Source organism: Tamandua tetradactyla, chromosome 14 (assembly GCF_023851605.1).
Source record: "Tamandua tetradactyla isolate mTamTet1 chromosome 14, mTamTet1.pri, whole genome shotgun sequence".
Classification (NCBI taxonomy): Eukaryota; Metazoa; Chordata; class Mammalia; order Pilosa; family Myrmecophagidae; genus Tamandua; species Tamandua tetradactyla.
Window position 1 is genome coordinate 67331836 of NC_135340.1, and position 18312 is coordinate 67350147.

General features: G+C 39.0%; 1 protein-coding gene across 10 annotated transcripts in view; it reads right to left on the bottom strand.

The window, feature by feature from the left end:
* MYO5A (myosin VA) overlaps positions 1-18312 on the bottom strand; it is a 278306-nt gene that overhangs the window by 167768 nt on the left and 92226 nt on the right. For all 10 annotated transcript variants that reach the window (XM_077127922.1, XM_077127921.1, XM_077127920.1 and 7 more), the window contains one exon: positions 8085-8195. In XM_077127922.1, the coding sequence (XP_076984037.1) occupies positions 8085-8195 (111 nt within the window). The remainder of the gene's footprint in view (positions 1-8084; positions 8196-18312) is intronic.

An 18312-nucleotide genomic window follows, 5' to 3' on the forward strand; every position in this document is an offset into this window, starting at 1 on the left:
CCCATTTCTTAAAGGCAGAATGATCCCTATTCTCTACTGTATGTTTGAAACTATAATCAGATCATCTCTGTGGAGATGAGATTTAATCAAGAGTGGTTCTCAAAACTGGATTAGCTGGAGGTATGTCTCCACACATTTGGGTGGGTCTCAATTAGTTTCTGAAGTCCTATAGAAGAGGAAACATTTTTGGAGAACGAGAGATTCAGAGACAGCAGAGCAGAATGACATAGCCACGAGTAGCAGAGTCCACCAGCCAGCAACCTTTGGAGATGAAGAAGGAACATGCCTCCCGGGGAGCTTCATGAAACAGGAAGCCAGGAGAAAAAGTAAGCAGATGACACCGTGTTTGCCATGTGCCCTTCCAGATGAGAGAGGAACCCTGACTGTGTTCACCATGTGCCTTTCCAGATGAGAGAGAAACTCTGACCATGTTCACCATGTACCCTTCCAAATGAGAGAGAAACTCTGACTGTGTTCGCCATGCGCCTTCTCACTTGAGAGAGAAACCCTGAACTTCACTGGCCTTCTTGAACCAAGGTATTTTTCCCTGGATGTCTTTGATTGGACATTTCTATAGACTTGTAATTGGGGCATTTTCTTGGCCTTAGAACTATAAACTAGCAACTCATTAAATTCCCCCTTTTAAAAGCCATTCTGTTGCTGGTATATTGCATTCTGGCAGCTAGCAAATCAGGACAGCTTGCAATTCTGAAATTATTTTATGTGTACAACCAATAAGTAAATATATTACAGCTAATGAAAATAAAGGAAAGAATTCAAAGGTATCAGTATAAACTCATGATTTTAATTTAAAAACATATATATCCATACAGAGAAAGTAATTTAGATGTGTGTATATACACGGATTAGTATGAAATATATATATATTTCCTAGCTCTATTTGCTTAGAGGGTCTTAAAAAAAGTGACCTCTCAACAGCAAGGAGCTCATTTAGTGTCCAGATCTCGCATGTTAGATACCATTTCTCTAAGAAAAGGAATCAGGGCTAGGACAGGGAAAATGCCAAATAAGCCTGCAATAGCTTGTAGTATCAAAAAGTAATGAAGTACTCATAAAAAACAGGATGGGGCGTGTCGAAAAGACAAAGGAACCAACTTGAAAGTTCTAGAAGGCCAAAGCTGGGATAATTCGAGCAACAACATAATGATATAAATAAGTGATTGTATGAATAAATGGGGGAAAAGGGAAAGCTCTTCTTTACAGAAGAATTCCAATTAATAAATGTAGAAGGAATGAGGAATATAAAAAAATCACAATTAGAATATAACAGTTGTGCTGGTTTGAAATGATGTATGTACCCTAGAAAAGCCATGGTTTAATTCTAATCCTATTTTGTAAAGACAGCGGTTTCTTCTCATCCCTATTCAGTACTGTATGCTTGAAACTGTAATTAGATCATCTCCCTGGAGTTGTGACTTAATCAAGAGTGGTTGTTAAGCTGGGTGAGGTAGAGGAGTGTCTCCACACATTTGGGTGGGTCTTGATTAGTTTCTGGAGTCCTATAAAAGAGGAAACATTTTGGAGCATGAGAGAGATTCAGAGAGAGCAGAGCAGAATGACATAGTGATGAGAAGCAGAGTCCACCAGCCAGCGACCTTTGGAGATGAAGAAGGAAAACGCCTCCTGGGGAGCTTCATGAAACAGGAAGGCAGGAGAAGCTAGCAGATGACACTATGTTCAGCATGTGCCCTTCCAGATAAGAGAGGAACCCTGACTGTGTTTACCATGTGCCTTTCCAGATGAGAAAGAAACTCTGTGTTCGCCGTGTGCCCTTCCACTTGAGAGAGAAACCCTGAACTTCATCGGCCTTCTTGAACCAAGGTATCTTTCCCTGGATACCTTAGATTGGACACTTCTATAGACTTGTTGTGATTGGGACATTTTCTTGGTCTTAGAACTGTAAACTAGCAACTTATTAAATTCCCCTTTCAAAAAGCTATTCCATTCCTAGTGTATTGCATTCCGGCAGCTAGCAAACTAGAATAACAGTAATAATTACTGGAGGCAATTTATCTACTGATGAATGCTCAGATTAGCCGGCAAAAGTTTAAGGAGAAAAAGGGTATTTGCATAGCCTCACAGTATCTCCCCACAAATACTAATTACAAAGGGAAAAGATTGTAGTTTAATAGTGGATAAACCCGGCAGACACTACCTTAACCAGGTGATCAAGGTTAACATCACCAGTGATGAGATACATCATTATCACCAACCCCCTGATAAAATGCACTGAGAAAGGCATATCATCTCTGTGGTATTCCTCCCTAAAAGCCATAACTGTAGTCATGAGAAAACATCGCACAAACCCAAACTGAGGGACATTCCACAAAATATCTGAGCATTACTCTACAAAGTGCCAAGGTCATAAGAGACAAGGAAAGATTTAGCATCAATATCAATTTGTTTCCCCTGCCCCAGTCTCTTGCCTGCCCTGTACTCTCACTTCACATCTCGATAACATGGAATTCATGTGGTTCCCCAAACATACCTGACTGCGCATGTATCCCTGACTGTATGTGCTTGTCTGGATCCCTGAAATGCACTCCCCCTTATCCTACTCATTCTTTAAAAAATTTTAAAAAGGCTTTTTTATTGTGAAATATATATACAAAAAAGCAATAAATTTCAAATTATGTTGTCATAGTTACAGAATAGATTTCAGAGTTTGGTATGGGTTACAATTCTGCAATTTCAGATTTCTCCTTCTAGCTGCTTCAAAACACTGGAGACTAAAAGAAATATCAATATAATGATTCAGCAGTCACAGTATTTGTTAAATCCTATCTTCTCTGTTATAATTTCTCCCTCTCCTTTGATCCTTCTCCCAATCTTTAGGGGTGGGGCTATACCCGTTCTAACTTTTTCATATTGGAAAGAGGTATTGATAATATGGGTAAAGGAATGGAACTAGTTGAAGTTCTTGGAGAGGCTGGGCCCTCTGGATTTTAGGACTTATCATGTATATGAATCTATCTGGAGGATGTAGGTTTCTAGAAAGAAATCTTAGTGCGTGAAACTTGTAGAATCTCAGATGGAGTCTGATGTTCTTTATGGTTAACAGAAATGATTTTAGTCTTATTCATTCTTTAAACATGTCCCTCTGACCCCTCACCTACACCAGCTCCTCTCACCAAATTATTCACTCCCTCCACTATTCTACTTTTGTTTCTTGTTTATATTTTTATACCTTATGCCACAACTATTTGCAAGTATGTCTATCTCTATTACTTGACAATAATGACAAAAATCATACCTATCTCCAGCTCTTATCATGGTACATAGCAAGAACTTTAAACATTTGTTCAATTAGACCACTGTGCCAATTTGAATCTGTGGTGGATCCCAGAAAAGCCATGTCCTTGAATCCTCATTCAATATTGCTGGCTGGGAGCATTTTGATTGTTCCCTTGGAGATGCAACCCACCCAATTGTGGGTAGTAACTTTTGATCAGATAGTTCCATGGAGTTGTGACTACACCCATTAATCCTTTAAAAGAGGAAACATTATGGAGAGAGTCCCTTTTTTTTGAGCCACGAGAAAGTCACAGAAAGCCACAGCAAAGCCGAGCAGAACCAGGAAGCAGAGAGTCCACCAGCCAGTGACTTTTAGAGATACAGAAGGAAAATGCTTTCCAGGGAGCTTCATGAAACAAGAGGCCTGGAGAGGAAGCCAGCAGATGCCACCATGTTTGCCATGTGCCCTTCCCGCTAAGAGAGAAATGCTGAACATCACTGGCCTTCTTGAACCAAGGTATCTTTCCCTGGACACCTTAGATTGGACAATTCTATAGACTTGTTTTAATTGGGACATTTTCTTGGCCTTAGAACTGTAAACTAGCAACTTATTAAATTCCCCTTTTTAAAAGCCATTTCATTTCTGGTATATTGCATTCTGGCAGCTAGCAAACTGGAACAACCACATTCAACAATGTCAACTCCACTGACATTCTAGCCAACTTATATTCACTATCTCCAGAAAACATTCCAATCCTCACAGCATCTACCTCTCTCTCTTGCCAATCCAAAATTCTACCTACCTTTTAAGACTCAGTCAAAATGCTTCCTCTTTCCTGAAGACTTTCCTGATAAAACAGTCCATGTTATTTCCCTCTACTGCTCTCCTAAAATCCAACAGACTATAGCAGAGTGATTATAAGCACAGATTATGAAGGCAGATTTCCTGGCTTCAAATCCCAGCTTCATTCTTTAATGCCCCTATAATCCTGAGCAGGTCATTTAACCTCTCTGAGCCTCAATTTTCTTGTCTGTAAGATCAAAGATAATGGCAGTCCTACCTCATAGAGTCATTGTAAGGACTAAAGGATTTATAACCCACAAGGAATAGAGAACAATGCCTGGCACATAAGTGTTCAATATATATTAATTGTCAGGACAGTGTTATTCATTTGATAGTTAATCAAATACTGCCTTTCAAATTGTGATGTTAAACTACACTTTATCTCCTATATAATTTCCCTGGCTAGATTATAAATTCATTACAGGAAATTAATGTTACAAAAGTCTGTTGTTGTTGTTTAACTTTTTATTTTGAAATACTTTCAAACTTACAGAACAATTAAAAATAGTATAAACCGCATACAAAGAACATACTCCTATATCCCCAGATACTAAGATACAGCAATTTTAACATTTTGCCCTGTTGTTCTATCATGTATTATCTATCAATCCATCCTGTGAAGACTTGAGTGCAGGTTGCATATATCTTACTCCCTGAACACTTAATACTGTCATGTACATTTCCTAAGAACAAGGATATTCACTTACCTAACCACATTAAGTGCAGTTATAAAGTTCAAGAAATGCAATATTAATATAAAGCTTATAGTCTATATTCCAGTATTTTCATACATCTCAATAATATCTCTGTGAGCTCTTTCTACTCCCTTGTTAGATGCCATCAAGGATCATGTATTGTACTTCGCTATCATTCAGTTATCATTTAATTGTCTCTACTTGCTCATCCCTTTTTTTTAATTGTGGAAACATATGTACAACATAAACTTTTGTATATCAACAACTACCAAGCATACCATTCAATGAGATTAATCACATTCACAGTATTGTGGTACCCTCACCATCTTCCATTATTAAAATGTTACTATTTTCCCAAACAGAAACTCTATACCCATTATGCATTAACTCCCCACTGCCCCTGTCTTCTACCCCTGGAAAACGTCATTCTAATTTTATCTCTATGAGCTTCCATATTCTCCAATATCTTCTTTGTAATTACTATGAGGCTTAAAGTTAACATTCTAAATCTACAAGAATTTTATTTGCTTTGATACCAACTTAACTTTAATAGCATATACAAACTATGTTCCTATACCCTTTCCATTTCCTGATCTTTTTAATGTAGTTCTTGTGAGAAATTACATATGTACATATTATGAGTTGAAAACCACTGATTCAGTTATATTTTATGCATTGGCCTTCTAGATCCTGTAAGAAGCAAAAAGTGGAATTACAAACCAACAACACAATAGTACTGGCATTTATATGTAACCATGTCATTATTCTTATTGGAGATCTTTATATTTCACAGGGCTTTCATCTACTATTTATGGTCCTTTCCTTTCAAACTGCAGAACCCTCTTTCACATCTCTTATAGGGCTGGTCTAGTGGTGATGAATTCCCTTAGCTTTTGCTTTTCTGGGAATGTCTTCATCTTTCCCTCCCTTTTGAAAGACAGTTTTGCCAGGTGTAGAATTATTGATTGGCAATTTTTTGCTTTCAGCACTTTAAATATGTCACCCCTCTGCCTCTTTGCCTCTATGGTTTCCAATGAGAAATTAGTACTTAATCTTACTGAGGCTCCCTTGTAAGTGACCCATTGCTTCTCTCCTACAGCTTTCAGAATTCTCTCTTAATCTCTGGCATTTCACAGTTTGATTGTGGTGTGAGTCTATTTGGGTTTAACCTGTTTGAACTTCTTTGAGCATCTTAGATGTGCATACTCATGTCTTTTATTAAATTTGGGGAGTTTTCAGGCATTATTTCTTTGAATATTCTCTCTGCCCCTTTCTCTCTTTCTTCTCCTTCTACGACTCCCACAATGCATCTATTGGTACACTTGTTAGTGGCCTAGAACTTCCTTAGGTTCTATTTATTTTTCTTCATCCGTTCTTCTTTCTGATCCTCAGACTGAATGAATTTAATCTTCTTATCTTCAAGTTTCCTGATTCCTTATTCTGCCAGCTCCAATCTGCTGTGGAACCCCTCTGGGGAATTGTGAATTTCTGTTACTATAGTCTTCAGCTCTGGTTCCTTTTCATAATTTCCAACTCTATATTGATATACTCTTTGGGTTCATTTATCATTTTCCTGATTTCCTGTGCTCTTTGTTTACGTTTTCCCTTGGCTCTTTCAGCATATTTACAATGATTTTTTAAAAAATATTTACCTGGTATATAGTAGGTCTGGTCCTCCTCATTGAAAGTTACCACTGCTTTAATTTTCTCCTTTGCCTGGGCCCTCACTTTCTATTTATTTATCTATTTTATAATCTTTTGTTGAAATCTAGATATTTTAATTTGTCATTACTAGAATTTAGGCTCTGAGGTACCTACTTCATAAAAGACTGTATCCTATGCTTGCCTGCGATGCCAGAGGACCCGGGTTCGTTTCCCGGTGCCTGCCCATGTAAAGCAAAAAAAAAAAAAAAAAAGACTGTATCCAGCTAGCATAAAGACAGAGCTCTGCTTGATTGCCAGGAGCTAACAACAACAAAAAAGGCTTTGAAAAAGAAAACACTTTTCCCAATCTTTGCAGATTGACCTATACAAGTGCTCTCCTTCATGGCTCATCATACAATAAGTTTGGAAAACAGCTCCAAGTCAATGTGTTAGGTTTTCCCTGCTCCTTGTCTCTGGCTTGTGTGTCTTGTCTTATCTTGGGCATGTGCCTGTGGACCAAGGAATTTCCCCATATACATGGTTCAGAATGTCCCCTCTTCCCTAGGAAACAGTTTCCTCTTGGTCTCAAGCTCTGCACTTTATGTCCCACAGCTTACATTCCTCTGTTTGAGGCAGCACAATTTATCCGCTTTCCCACAACTTCTGTAGGATAGCTCTATAAACTGCCTTCTACATGCAGGGTAATTCCTGGGACTGACAGTCCCTCAGCCTACCACCAAATAGATCCGGCCAGACATACATGTTCCCAGTATGTGCACAAGGGTTACTCTGCTCTCTCCAGAATCAGAACCATGAACCCACCAGGCATGAAGGCCATCTTCATACCCAGCTGGTGAGTGATGAGGGAGGAACAGTCAGAACGCCAGGAGATCCCGCTGCTTTAAGGAGCCTATTTCTTAATTTGGTGCTCAACCTTTTACTGCAGCCCTTTAACTACTTCCTGAGTTTTGAGAAAGATGCTTCTGCAAGATCTTGGTGGTTATTTAAAGCTTCTGTGGAGAGAGAGAGCCCTGAAGACCCTCACTCTGCCATCTTAACTGGAGCAGGATCTGATAATTACAAAGGATTTTAAGAAAAAAGTATGACATGTCCTGTTAAATGTAGTGGAAGTTATAAAGAGTGGACTAAAATTGGTTCATTCATGCAGTGAATACAAAGAGGTAACTATAGTACCCAACTGGTTATAAGCTTTTCTGGGTCATAGCAAAATGTTTTACACATAACAGCTTCTCAGTAAATATTTTTTATATATGATTAGTGACTCGCAAATATCAAATCTTAGATTGGCTCCTCAGATGAAACAATTTTAATGCTAGGCTAAACAAAATACTGTTAAAGAGGCATATCTTTGTGAGATTAGCTAAGAACCTAATCTTAATCATAACAGACTCATAGAACAAAATAATGGAGTTTTAAAATGTTTGCTATTTTCACTAACACATGTTATTGGTAACTCTATTAGGATAAATAATTCAGTTTATCATTTTTGCCAATTTAATAAGTAAAGATATTAGATTAGTTCAAAATTTAATTCCAAATTGAGGTCCAGCATTTCAGAGTAAACTTACAGTTTTGAACTCCTTCTATTTTATACCAATGACAACAAATAAAAGCAAAATTTTTACCTTTCCTTCCTCAAGGTGAAGCAGGAGGACTTTATCTCCAGGTTTATAATCTTTGACCAGCTCTGCTGACTTCCAAACTTCTTCTGGATCTGGTATCCAAACTCTGGCAAACTAGAAGAGCAAAAAAGAAAGAAAAAAAATTTTAACTAGCAAATAAATTACTTCACAAAGATATATATAAAACTAAACAGTTTATGAAAAGCAAATCTTGACTAATGTGAAATTTAACTTTTAAATTAGCAAAAGAAAACTATTTTAGCCCCAGTAGAACCATCAAGCCCAAATTATATAAAAAGTGCATCCTGAAGAAACAGCTATAATTACAGCTTGACTTCGTATGGTAAATGCTACCTGAAAATGCAATTCTAGGTAAAAATGAATACATAAAATTATTACACTTTAATGGATCTGTTAGCAACACATATTTGAAGCTCTGCTTTGGCAGCTTGGCCAGAATTTCAGAAGTATAGCCATCTCTTTGAGGTAGGGTTTATAATCTGAATTTTTTATTGTGGCCTTCATCCTGTGCTCTGCAAACTCAGGGGGTATTTATCAAATATCACTGAGGGGCTATCACAATGGGGAGAAGAAATAGAAACTGGTAGCTTGGAGCCATGGCCGTTTTATATACCTGATTGTTGGAAATTTCTTTGAAGAAAAAAAATTCAAAAAGTATTGTTGTTTAGTATGTAGCTTCATTATTTTATAAAGATAAGAGGAAAACAGTAAAAATGGTATACTTGGTCAGCAATAAGCTTGGCTCTTATAATCTTGATTGCATAAAAGAAGCATGGAGGACTTCTGGGAAGATGGCAGAATAGCATGGGCTGAATTCACCTCTGCTCTATGGAAAAACAAGAGAAGGGACAGAAAACAACTGGGACAGGACTTTCAGAGTACAAATGATGAGAGAGAGTCTTCTACACTATATTGAGAGATCCTGGATGAAAAAATCAGAGAAACTGAGATGGAGAGAATAGGGTAAGGGTGCTTGGATGTGACCCCAAAGGGACAAGCAATGGTATGCAGGAAAATACAGTCCCAAAGGAGTGGAGTGCCCCTGCATTTCAGACTACCCCTCAGCTAGCTCGGGGGATCTTCTCTCACAGCTCCACAGCCAGGAGCTCCTGTGTGGAACCTGAAGCCAGCAGACTTACTTTACTGCACCAGTGCACAGTGCCTGCTCCCAACCTGAGACAGGCTGCTGTGGCAACCTAGTTTTTAGACAGAGACTGGGGGGCTGTTCCCCTGGGAGGGTGGGAAAATGCAGGGTCCCGACACTCCTCCCCTTTTCCCACAGAGGCCTGGAGACCTCAGGTATACACAGATGGAGAGGCAGGGAAGAGAAAGCAGACCCAGCCACAATCCCTGTGACCAGCAGCCAGGCATTTCTGGGTTGGCTGTGGGCAGGGGCAGCTGAAATACCCAGTCCTATAGTTCAAGGTCATCCCAAGTGGAAGCCTGGGGCCACCAGACCCATCAGGCGCATAAGCGGAGTCTCCACTGAGGTACACACTGCTCAACCCCCAGTCCCAGGGATGGCGGCGTTTAGTGCACACTGAGGCCAGCAGCTCTGAATGGAATTGCACTGGGTCTCCATCCAGCTCTAGCAGCTTACTACTGCAGTCAGGGAGAGGTGGGCCTGAAGAGAAAAGGTGGCTCAAGACCACCACCTGCTGGGAAGAAGTGGATAGTGCAGTCTGGCAGATTGCCCACCGGCGTAGTGACTGCACCCCCCTCCTTTTTTTAAATTTTTTAATTGTATAATATAACATATATACAAAGCAAAGACAGAAAAAAAACAAGTTTTCAAAGCACTCTTCAACAAGTAGTTACAGGACAGATCCCAGAGTTTGTCATGGGCTACCATACCATCATCTCAGATTTTTCCTTCTAGCTGCTCCAGAACATTAGATAATAAATATAATAAAAATAATTATTATTTTTATCATCACAATAGACTTTTTTTTCTTTTTTGTGAAAAATAACATACATACAAAAAAAGCAATAAATTTCAAAGCACAGCTCATTAATTACTTGCAGAACAGATTTCAGAGTTTGGTATGGGTTCCAATTCCACAATTTTAGGTTTGCACTTCTAGCTGCTCTAAGATACTGGAGACAAAAAGAAATATTAATATAATGATTCTTTTGTTAAACCCTACCTTCTCCCACTCTCTAGGAGTATTTGGGCTATGGCCACTCTAACTTTTTCATGTTGGTAGGGGCTGTCAATATTATGGGGTAGGGAGATGGAACTAGCTGCTGTTCTGGAGAGTATCTGCCTAGCTTTAAAAAAAAGCTTTTCAATAAAAACGATATGGAATATTTGCTTATACCAGGAATGCAAGGGTAGCTCAACACAAGAAAATCAATCAATGTAATACAGCACATCAACAAATCGAAAGGGAAACCACACGATCATCTCAATTGATGCTGAAAAAGCATTTGACAAATTCAGCATGTAAAAATACTTCAAAAGGGAGGAATCGAAGGGAACTTCCTCAATATGATAAAGAGCATATATGAAAAACCCAGAGCTAGCATCATACTAAAAGGTGAGAGATTGAAAGCATCTCCTCTACGACCGTGAATGAGGCAGTCATGCTTATTGTCAGTACTATTACTCAACATCATACTAGAAGTTTTAGCAAGAGCAATCAGTCAAGAGAAAAAAAATAAGTTATCCAAATAGGAAAGGAAGAAGTAAAACTTTCATTATTTGCAGATGACATGATTCTATATGTGGAAAATCCTGAGAAATCTATGACAAAACTACATGAGCTAATAAGCAAATTCAGCAAACAGGCAGAATACAAGATTAATGTACAAAAATCAGTAATGTTTCTATATACAAGTAATGACCTAAGAGAGGAGACAATTAAGGAAAAAAATTCCATTCAAAATAGCAACTAAAAAATCAAATATTTAGGAATAAAATTAACTAGGGTTGTAAAGGACCTTGTGGTAGTTAGATTTAGTTGTCAACTTGGCCAGGTGAAAGCACCTAGTTCTGTTGCTGTGGACATGAGCCAATGGCAGGTGAATCTCATCTGTTGCTAATTACATCTGCAGTCGGCTAGGAGGTGTGTCTGCTGCAATGAGTGAGGTTTAACTTAATTGGCTTGTGCTTAAATGAGAGAACGCAATGTAGCACAGCTAAGCAGCTCGGCATTCCTCATCCCAGCACTTGCAGCTCAGCCCAGGCCCTTGGAGATGGAGAAAGAAATCACCCTGGGGAAAGTTGTTGGAACCCAGGGGCCTGGAGAGAAGACCAGCAGAGACCATCTTGTGCCTTCCACGTAAGAAAGAACCTCAGTGGAAAGTTAGCTGCCTTTCCTCTGAAGAACCAACAAAATAAATCCCCTTTTATTAAAAGCCAATCTGTCTCTGGTATGTTGCATTCCGGCAGCTAGCAAACTAGAACAGACCTCTATACAGAAAACTACAAAACATTGCTAAAAAATATCAAAGAAGATCTAAATACGTGGAAAGACATTCTGTGTTCATGGATAGGAAGGTTAAATATAATTAAGATGTGTCAATTCTACCCAAATTGATCTACAAATTCAACACAATACCAATCAAAATTCCAACAACCTACTTTGCAAACTAGGCAAAGCTAGTTATGGATTTATTTGGAAGAGAAAGAGACCTTGAATAGTTAAAGATATCCTATAAAAGAGGGCGGGCCACAGTGGCTCAGCAGGCAGAGTTCTTGTCTGCCATGCCGGAGACCTGGGTTTGATTATTGGTACCTGCCCGTGTAAAAAAAAAAAAAAATCCTAAAAAAGAAAAGCAAAGGGAGAGGACTAACACTTCTTGACTTTAAAGCTTATTATAAAGCTACAGTGGTCAAAACAACATGGTAATGGCACAAAGACAGAACTATTGACCAATGGAATTGAATTGAGAGTGCAGAGATAGACCACCAAATCTATGCTCAACTGACCTTCAGCAAGGCCCCAAACCATTGAACTGGGATAGAATAGTCTTCTCAATAAATGGGCATGGGAGAACTGGATAGCAATAGCCAAAAAAATGAAAGAAGACCCCTACCTTATACCCTATACAAAAATAAACTCAAAGTGGATCAAAGACCTAATATAAAAGCCAGTACCATAAAACTCCTAAGGAAAATATAGGGAAACATTTTCAAGACCTCATAACAGGAGACAGCTTCTTAAACTTTATACCCAAAGCACAAGCAACAAAAGAAAAAAAAAGGTAAATGGTAACTCCTCAAGATCAAATGCTTCTGTACCTCAAAGGACTATATCAAAAAGGTGAAGAGGCAGCCAAACCAACGAAAGAAAATACTTGGAAACCACATATAAGATAAAGGTTTCATATCCTGTATACAGAAATAAATGATACAATTCAACAACAAAGGAATAAGCAACCCAACTATAAAATGGGCAAATGACATGGATAGACATTTTTTCTGAAGAGCAAATACTAACGGCTGAAAAGCATGTGAACAGATCCTCATCTTCATTAGCTATAAAGGAAATGCAAATCAAGACTACAATGAGATATCACCTCACATCTGTAAGAAGGACTGCTATTAAACAAACAGGAAACTACAAATGTTGGAGAGGATGTGAAGAAATTATAACACTTATTTACTGCTGGTGGAAATGTATAATGGTACACCTGCTGTGGAAAACAGTTTGGCAGTTCTACAGAAAACTAAATATTAAGTTGCTCTTTAACCTAGCAATACCACTACTCTGTATATATCCAAAAGAGCTGAAAGCAGTGACATGAACAGACATTTGCACACCAATGTTCATAGCACCATTATTCACAATTGCCAAAGATGAAACAATCCGAGTGCGCATCAAAAGAAGAATGGATAAATAAAATGTGGTATATATATACACAATGGAATATTATGAAGCAATAAGATGAAATGAGCGCCTGAAGCATATGACAACATGAATGAACCTTGAGGACATAATGCTGAGTGAAATAAGCCAAACACAAGAAGATAGATACTGTATGACTTCACTAATATGACTCTGGTAAAGGTAAACTCAGAGGCTCACAATGTACAATATAGGGGAACTAGAGATACAGAGAGGCTAGAGATGAGTGAATGGCTATTTAATGAGGTTGAACTTAAATGTATGGGAATGATTAGAACTGATGATAGTTCACTGGTGAGTATATAAGCAATATTATCATATTGAAGGTGAATTCGATTGAAAGGGGTTGTATAGAACCATGTATTCCACCAATTAACACTGCAAATATAAGTTCTTGTATGAACTACTTCAAAGGTAGGAATCTCGTACAAAAAAAAAGTCAATAGAGGGGTACAGGGGGAAACTATTGTTGCATGCTATGGCCTGTAGTTAATAGGAAGATATTATTAACAATACTACAGCAATACTAAGGGTAAATAGTTGGGTGAGAGAGACAAGAGTTAAGAGGAGGTTTAGATTTGCTATTTGGTATAAGGGTGCATTTATGGATTATTTTTCTCTTTGGACTAATGAAAATTGTCTAAAACTAAGAGTTGATGATTGTACAATTAAGTGAGGATACTGTAAGACATGGACTATTTATTTTGGACATTATCTATGATGCCCAGTGGACAGAGGTGGTTGAAGGGTATGCTGACTGGGAAGCAGAAAGGCAAATTGAGGTACATACATATGATAGAATATTCTATGGCTGAAGAAAGGACCAAAGTTGTGAGGCATGCAACAAAGTGAATGAATCTTGGGGACATTATGTTGTACAAACTAAGCCAGAAATAAAATAACAAATACTGTGTGGTCTCTTTTAGAAAATACCTATAAGAAAATTGGGGACTAGATTAGAAGCTTTTATAACAGTCACATTTACTCCAGAGCTGTTACTGTCATTTCCAGATTTTGAGATGCTATGCTGTATATGCATAACCTGGTCTCTCCCTGGAACTTGGGGTACCAGTGTAACACCTAAAACTCAGAGTTGGAGTTTTGCAGCTCTGACAGTCAGTGCTGCTACATGCAACAACTGTCACACTGAAAAAGAAATCAGGCTTCAATTAAAGATAAGAATGAAGCCAATCAGATCAGGACTAAGGTGAATCAGTAAGGGGTAAGGATGACATTGTCTGCATTTTAGAACTTCATATACTGTGTGAGACCAAAAGCAGAGAGGTTCATTTTGTTCAAAACCTAAATTTTCTATAGCACATAATCTAACTCAACTTGTCTGGATAGCTCATTTCAACAACCCAAACATATGGAGCCCAGATTGGGAATGAAGGCTTATAATTCTGTATAGCTTAAGTTAATACCCGGATACATCCCTGAGTATATTAGGCAGATAATTAAAAAGTATTGGCAGACTTCCAGAGAAGATGGCAGCTTAGTAAGACGCGCGGGTCTTAGTTCCTCCTCCAGAACAGCTACTAAAGAAATAGAAACGATACAGAACAGCTCCCGGAGCCATGACAGAGACCAAAAAGACAGCGTACCCCATTCTGGAACGGCTGAACCGGCAAGGAGAATCCGCTGTGCTGAGATACTCAAGGGGCGCGCGCTTCCCCAGGCTGGGGCGGCTGGTGGCCGGAGTCCCTCCCTCCCTCCTTCCCGGGCCGGCTGGGAGAATTGCACAGGCGGTACCCTCAAGCCGCGGCGGCCAGCGCCCCCCCCAATGCGGGGCCTCCTGGGCTGGCTGGGAGAATTGGACAGGCAGTCCCCTCAAGCCGCGGCGGCCAGTGCGCCCCCCAACGCACGGCCTCCCGGGCCGGCTGGGAGAATTGGATAGGAGGTGCCCCAAGCCGCGGAGACCAGCGACCGGGGTCCCTTCCACACACGTGGCTTCCCGGTCTGGATGGGAACGTTGGATCGGCACTCCCCCAAGCCGCGGTGGCCAGCGCCCCACACCACACTTGGCTTCCCGGGCTGGCTGGGAGATTTGGACTGGCACCCCCCAAGCCGCGGAGGCCGGCGCCCGCCACTCACTCGTGGATTCCCGGGCCGGCTGGGAGATTTGAATCGGAACTCCCCCAAGCCAGTTCGGATGGCGACCCTCCACCAAAGCGAGAGTTTTCCAAAGTTAAAGGAGCCACAGCATCTTTTACTGGTGGGATCCGCAGATAGACGAGCGCCACAAGTGCCACATACTGGGCAGGATAAGAAAAACAGAGCCCAGAGATTTCACAGGAAAATCTTTCAACCTGCTGGGTCCCACACCCAGGGAAATCTGATTAAATGCCCAGACGCCAGCAGAAAATAACAGATCACGCTAGGAAAACTGAAGATATGGTCCAGTCAAAGGAACAAACCAATAGTTCAAATGAGATACAGGAGCTGAGAAAACTAATTCTGAATACACGAACAGAAATGGAAAACCTCTTCAAAAACCAAATCAATAAATTGAGGGAGGACATGAAGAAGACATGGGCTGAACAAAAAGAAGAAATAGAAAGTATGAAAAAACAAATCACAGAACTTATGGGATTGAAGGACAAAGTAGAAAAGATGGAAAAAACAATGGATACCTACAATGGTAGATTTAAAGAGACAGAAGATAGAATTAGTGAACTGGAGGATGGAACATCTGAATTCCAAAAAGAAACAGAAACTATAGGGAAAAGAATGGAAAAACTTGAGCAGGGGATCAGGGAACTGAATGACAATATGAAGCGCACAAATATACGTGTTGTGGGTGTCCCAGAAGGAGAAGAGAAGGGAAAAGGAGGAGAAAAACTAATGGAAGAAATTATCACTGAAAATTTCCCAACTCTTATGAAAGACCTAAAATTACAGATCCAAGAGGTGCAGCGCACCCCAAAGAGATTAGACCCAAACAGGCGTTCTCCAAGACACTTACTAGTTAGAATGTCAGAGGTCAAAGAGAAAGAGAGGATCTTGAAAGCAGCAAAAGAAAAACAATCTATCACATACAAGGGAAACCCAATAAGACTATGTGTAGATTTCTCAGCAGAAACCATGGAAGCTAGAAGACAGTGGGATGATATATTTAAATTACTAAAAGAGAAAAACTGCCAACCAAGACTCCTATATTCAGCAAAATTGTCCTTCAAAAATGAGGGAGAAATTAAAACATTCTCAGACAAAAAGTCACTGAGAGAATTTGTGACCAAGAGACCAGCTCTGCAAGAAATACTAAAGGGAGCACTAGAGTCAGATACGAAAAGACAGAAGAGAGAGGTATGGAGAAGAGTGTAGAAAGAAGGAAAATCAGATATGATATATATAATACAAAAGCCAAAATGGTAGAGGAAAATATTATCCAAACAGTAATAACACTAAATGTTAATGGACTGAACTCCCCAATCAAAAGACATAGACTGGCAGAATGGATTAAAAAACAGGATCCTTCTATATGCTGTCTACAGGAAACACATCTTAGACCCAAAGATAAACATAGGTTGAAAGTGAAAGGTTGGGAAAAGATATTTCATGCAAATAACAACCAGAAAAGAGCAGGAGTAGCTATACTAATATCCAACAAATTAGACTTCAAATGTAAAACAGTTAAAAGAGACAAAGAAGGACACTATCTACTAATAAAAGGAACAATTAAACAAGAAGACATAACAATCATAAATATTTATGCACCGAACCACAATGCCCCAAAATACGTGAGGAATACACTGCAATTACTGAAAAGGGAAATAGACACATATACCATAATAGTTGGAGACTTCAATTCACCACTCTCATCAATGGACAGAACATCTAGACAGAGGATCAATAAAGAAATAGAGAATTTGAATATTACAATAAATGAGCTAGACTTAACAGACATTTATAGGACATTACATCCCACAACAGCAGGAGGATACACCTTTTTCTCAAGTGCTCATGGATCATTCTCAAAGATAGACCATATGCTGGGTCACAAAGCAAGTCTTAAAAAATTTAAAAAGATTGAAATCATACGCAACACTTTCTTGGATCATAAAGGAATGAAGTTGGAAATCAATAATAGGCAGAGCGCCAGAAAATTCACAAACACGTGGAGGCTCAACAACACACTCTTAAACAATGAGTGGGTCAAGGAAGAAATTGCAAGAGAAATTAGTAAATATCTCGAGACAAATGAAAACGAAAACACAACATATCAAAACCTATGGGACGCAGCAAAAGCAGTGTTAAAAGGGAAATTTATTCCCCTAAATGCCTATATCAGAAAAGAAGAAAAGGCAAAAATTCAGGAATTAACTGTCCACTTGGAAGAACTGGAGAAAGAACAGCAAACTAACCCCAAAGCAAGCAAACGGAAAGAAATAACAAAGATTAGAGTAGAAATAAATGAAATTGAAAACAATAGAGAAAATCAATAAGACCAGAAGTTGGTTCTATGAGAAAATCAATAAGATTGATGGGCCCTTAGCAAGATTGACAAAAAGAAGAAGAGAGAGGATGCAAATAAATAAGATCAGAAATGGAAGAGGAGACATAACCACTCACCTCACAGAAGTAAAGGAGGTAATAACAGGATACTATGAACAACTTTACGCTAATAAATACAACAATTTAGATGAAATGGACAAGTTCCTAGAAAGGCATGAACAACCAACTTTGACTCAAGAAGAAATAGATGACCTCAACAAACCAATCACAAGTAAAGAAATTGAATCAGTCATTCAAAAGCTTCCCAAAAAGAAAAGTCCAGGACCAGACGGCTTCACATGTGAATTCTACCAAACATTCCAGAAAGAAATAGTACCAACTCTCCTCAAACTCTTCAAAAAAATCGAAGTGGAGGGAAAGCTACCTAATTCATTCTATGAAACCAACATCACCCTCATACCAAAACCAGGCAAAGATATTACAAAAAAAAGAAAACTACAGACAGATCTCTCTAATGAATATAGATGCAAAAATCCTCAACAAAATTCTAGCAAATCGAATCCAGCAACACAGTAAAAGAATTATACATCATAACCAAGTAAGATTCATCCCAGGTATGCAAGGATGGTTCAACATAAGAAAATCAATTAATGTAATACACCATATCAACAAATCAAAGCAGAAAAATCACATGATCATCTCAATTGATGCAGAGAAGGCATTTGACAAGATTCAACATCCTTTCCTGTTGAAAAAACTTCAAAGGATAGGAATACAAGGGAGCTTCCTTAAAATGATAAAGGGAATATATGAAAAACCCACAGCTAATATCATCCTCAATGGGGAAAAATTGAAAACTTTCCCCCTAAGATCAGGAACAAGACAAGGATGTCCATTATCAC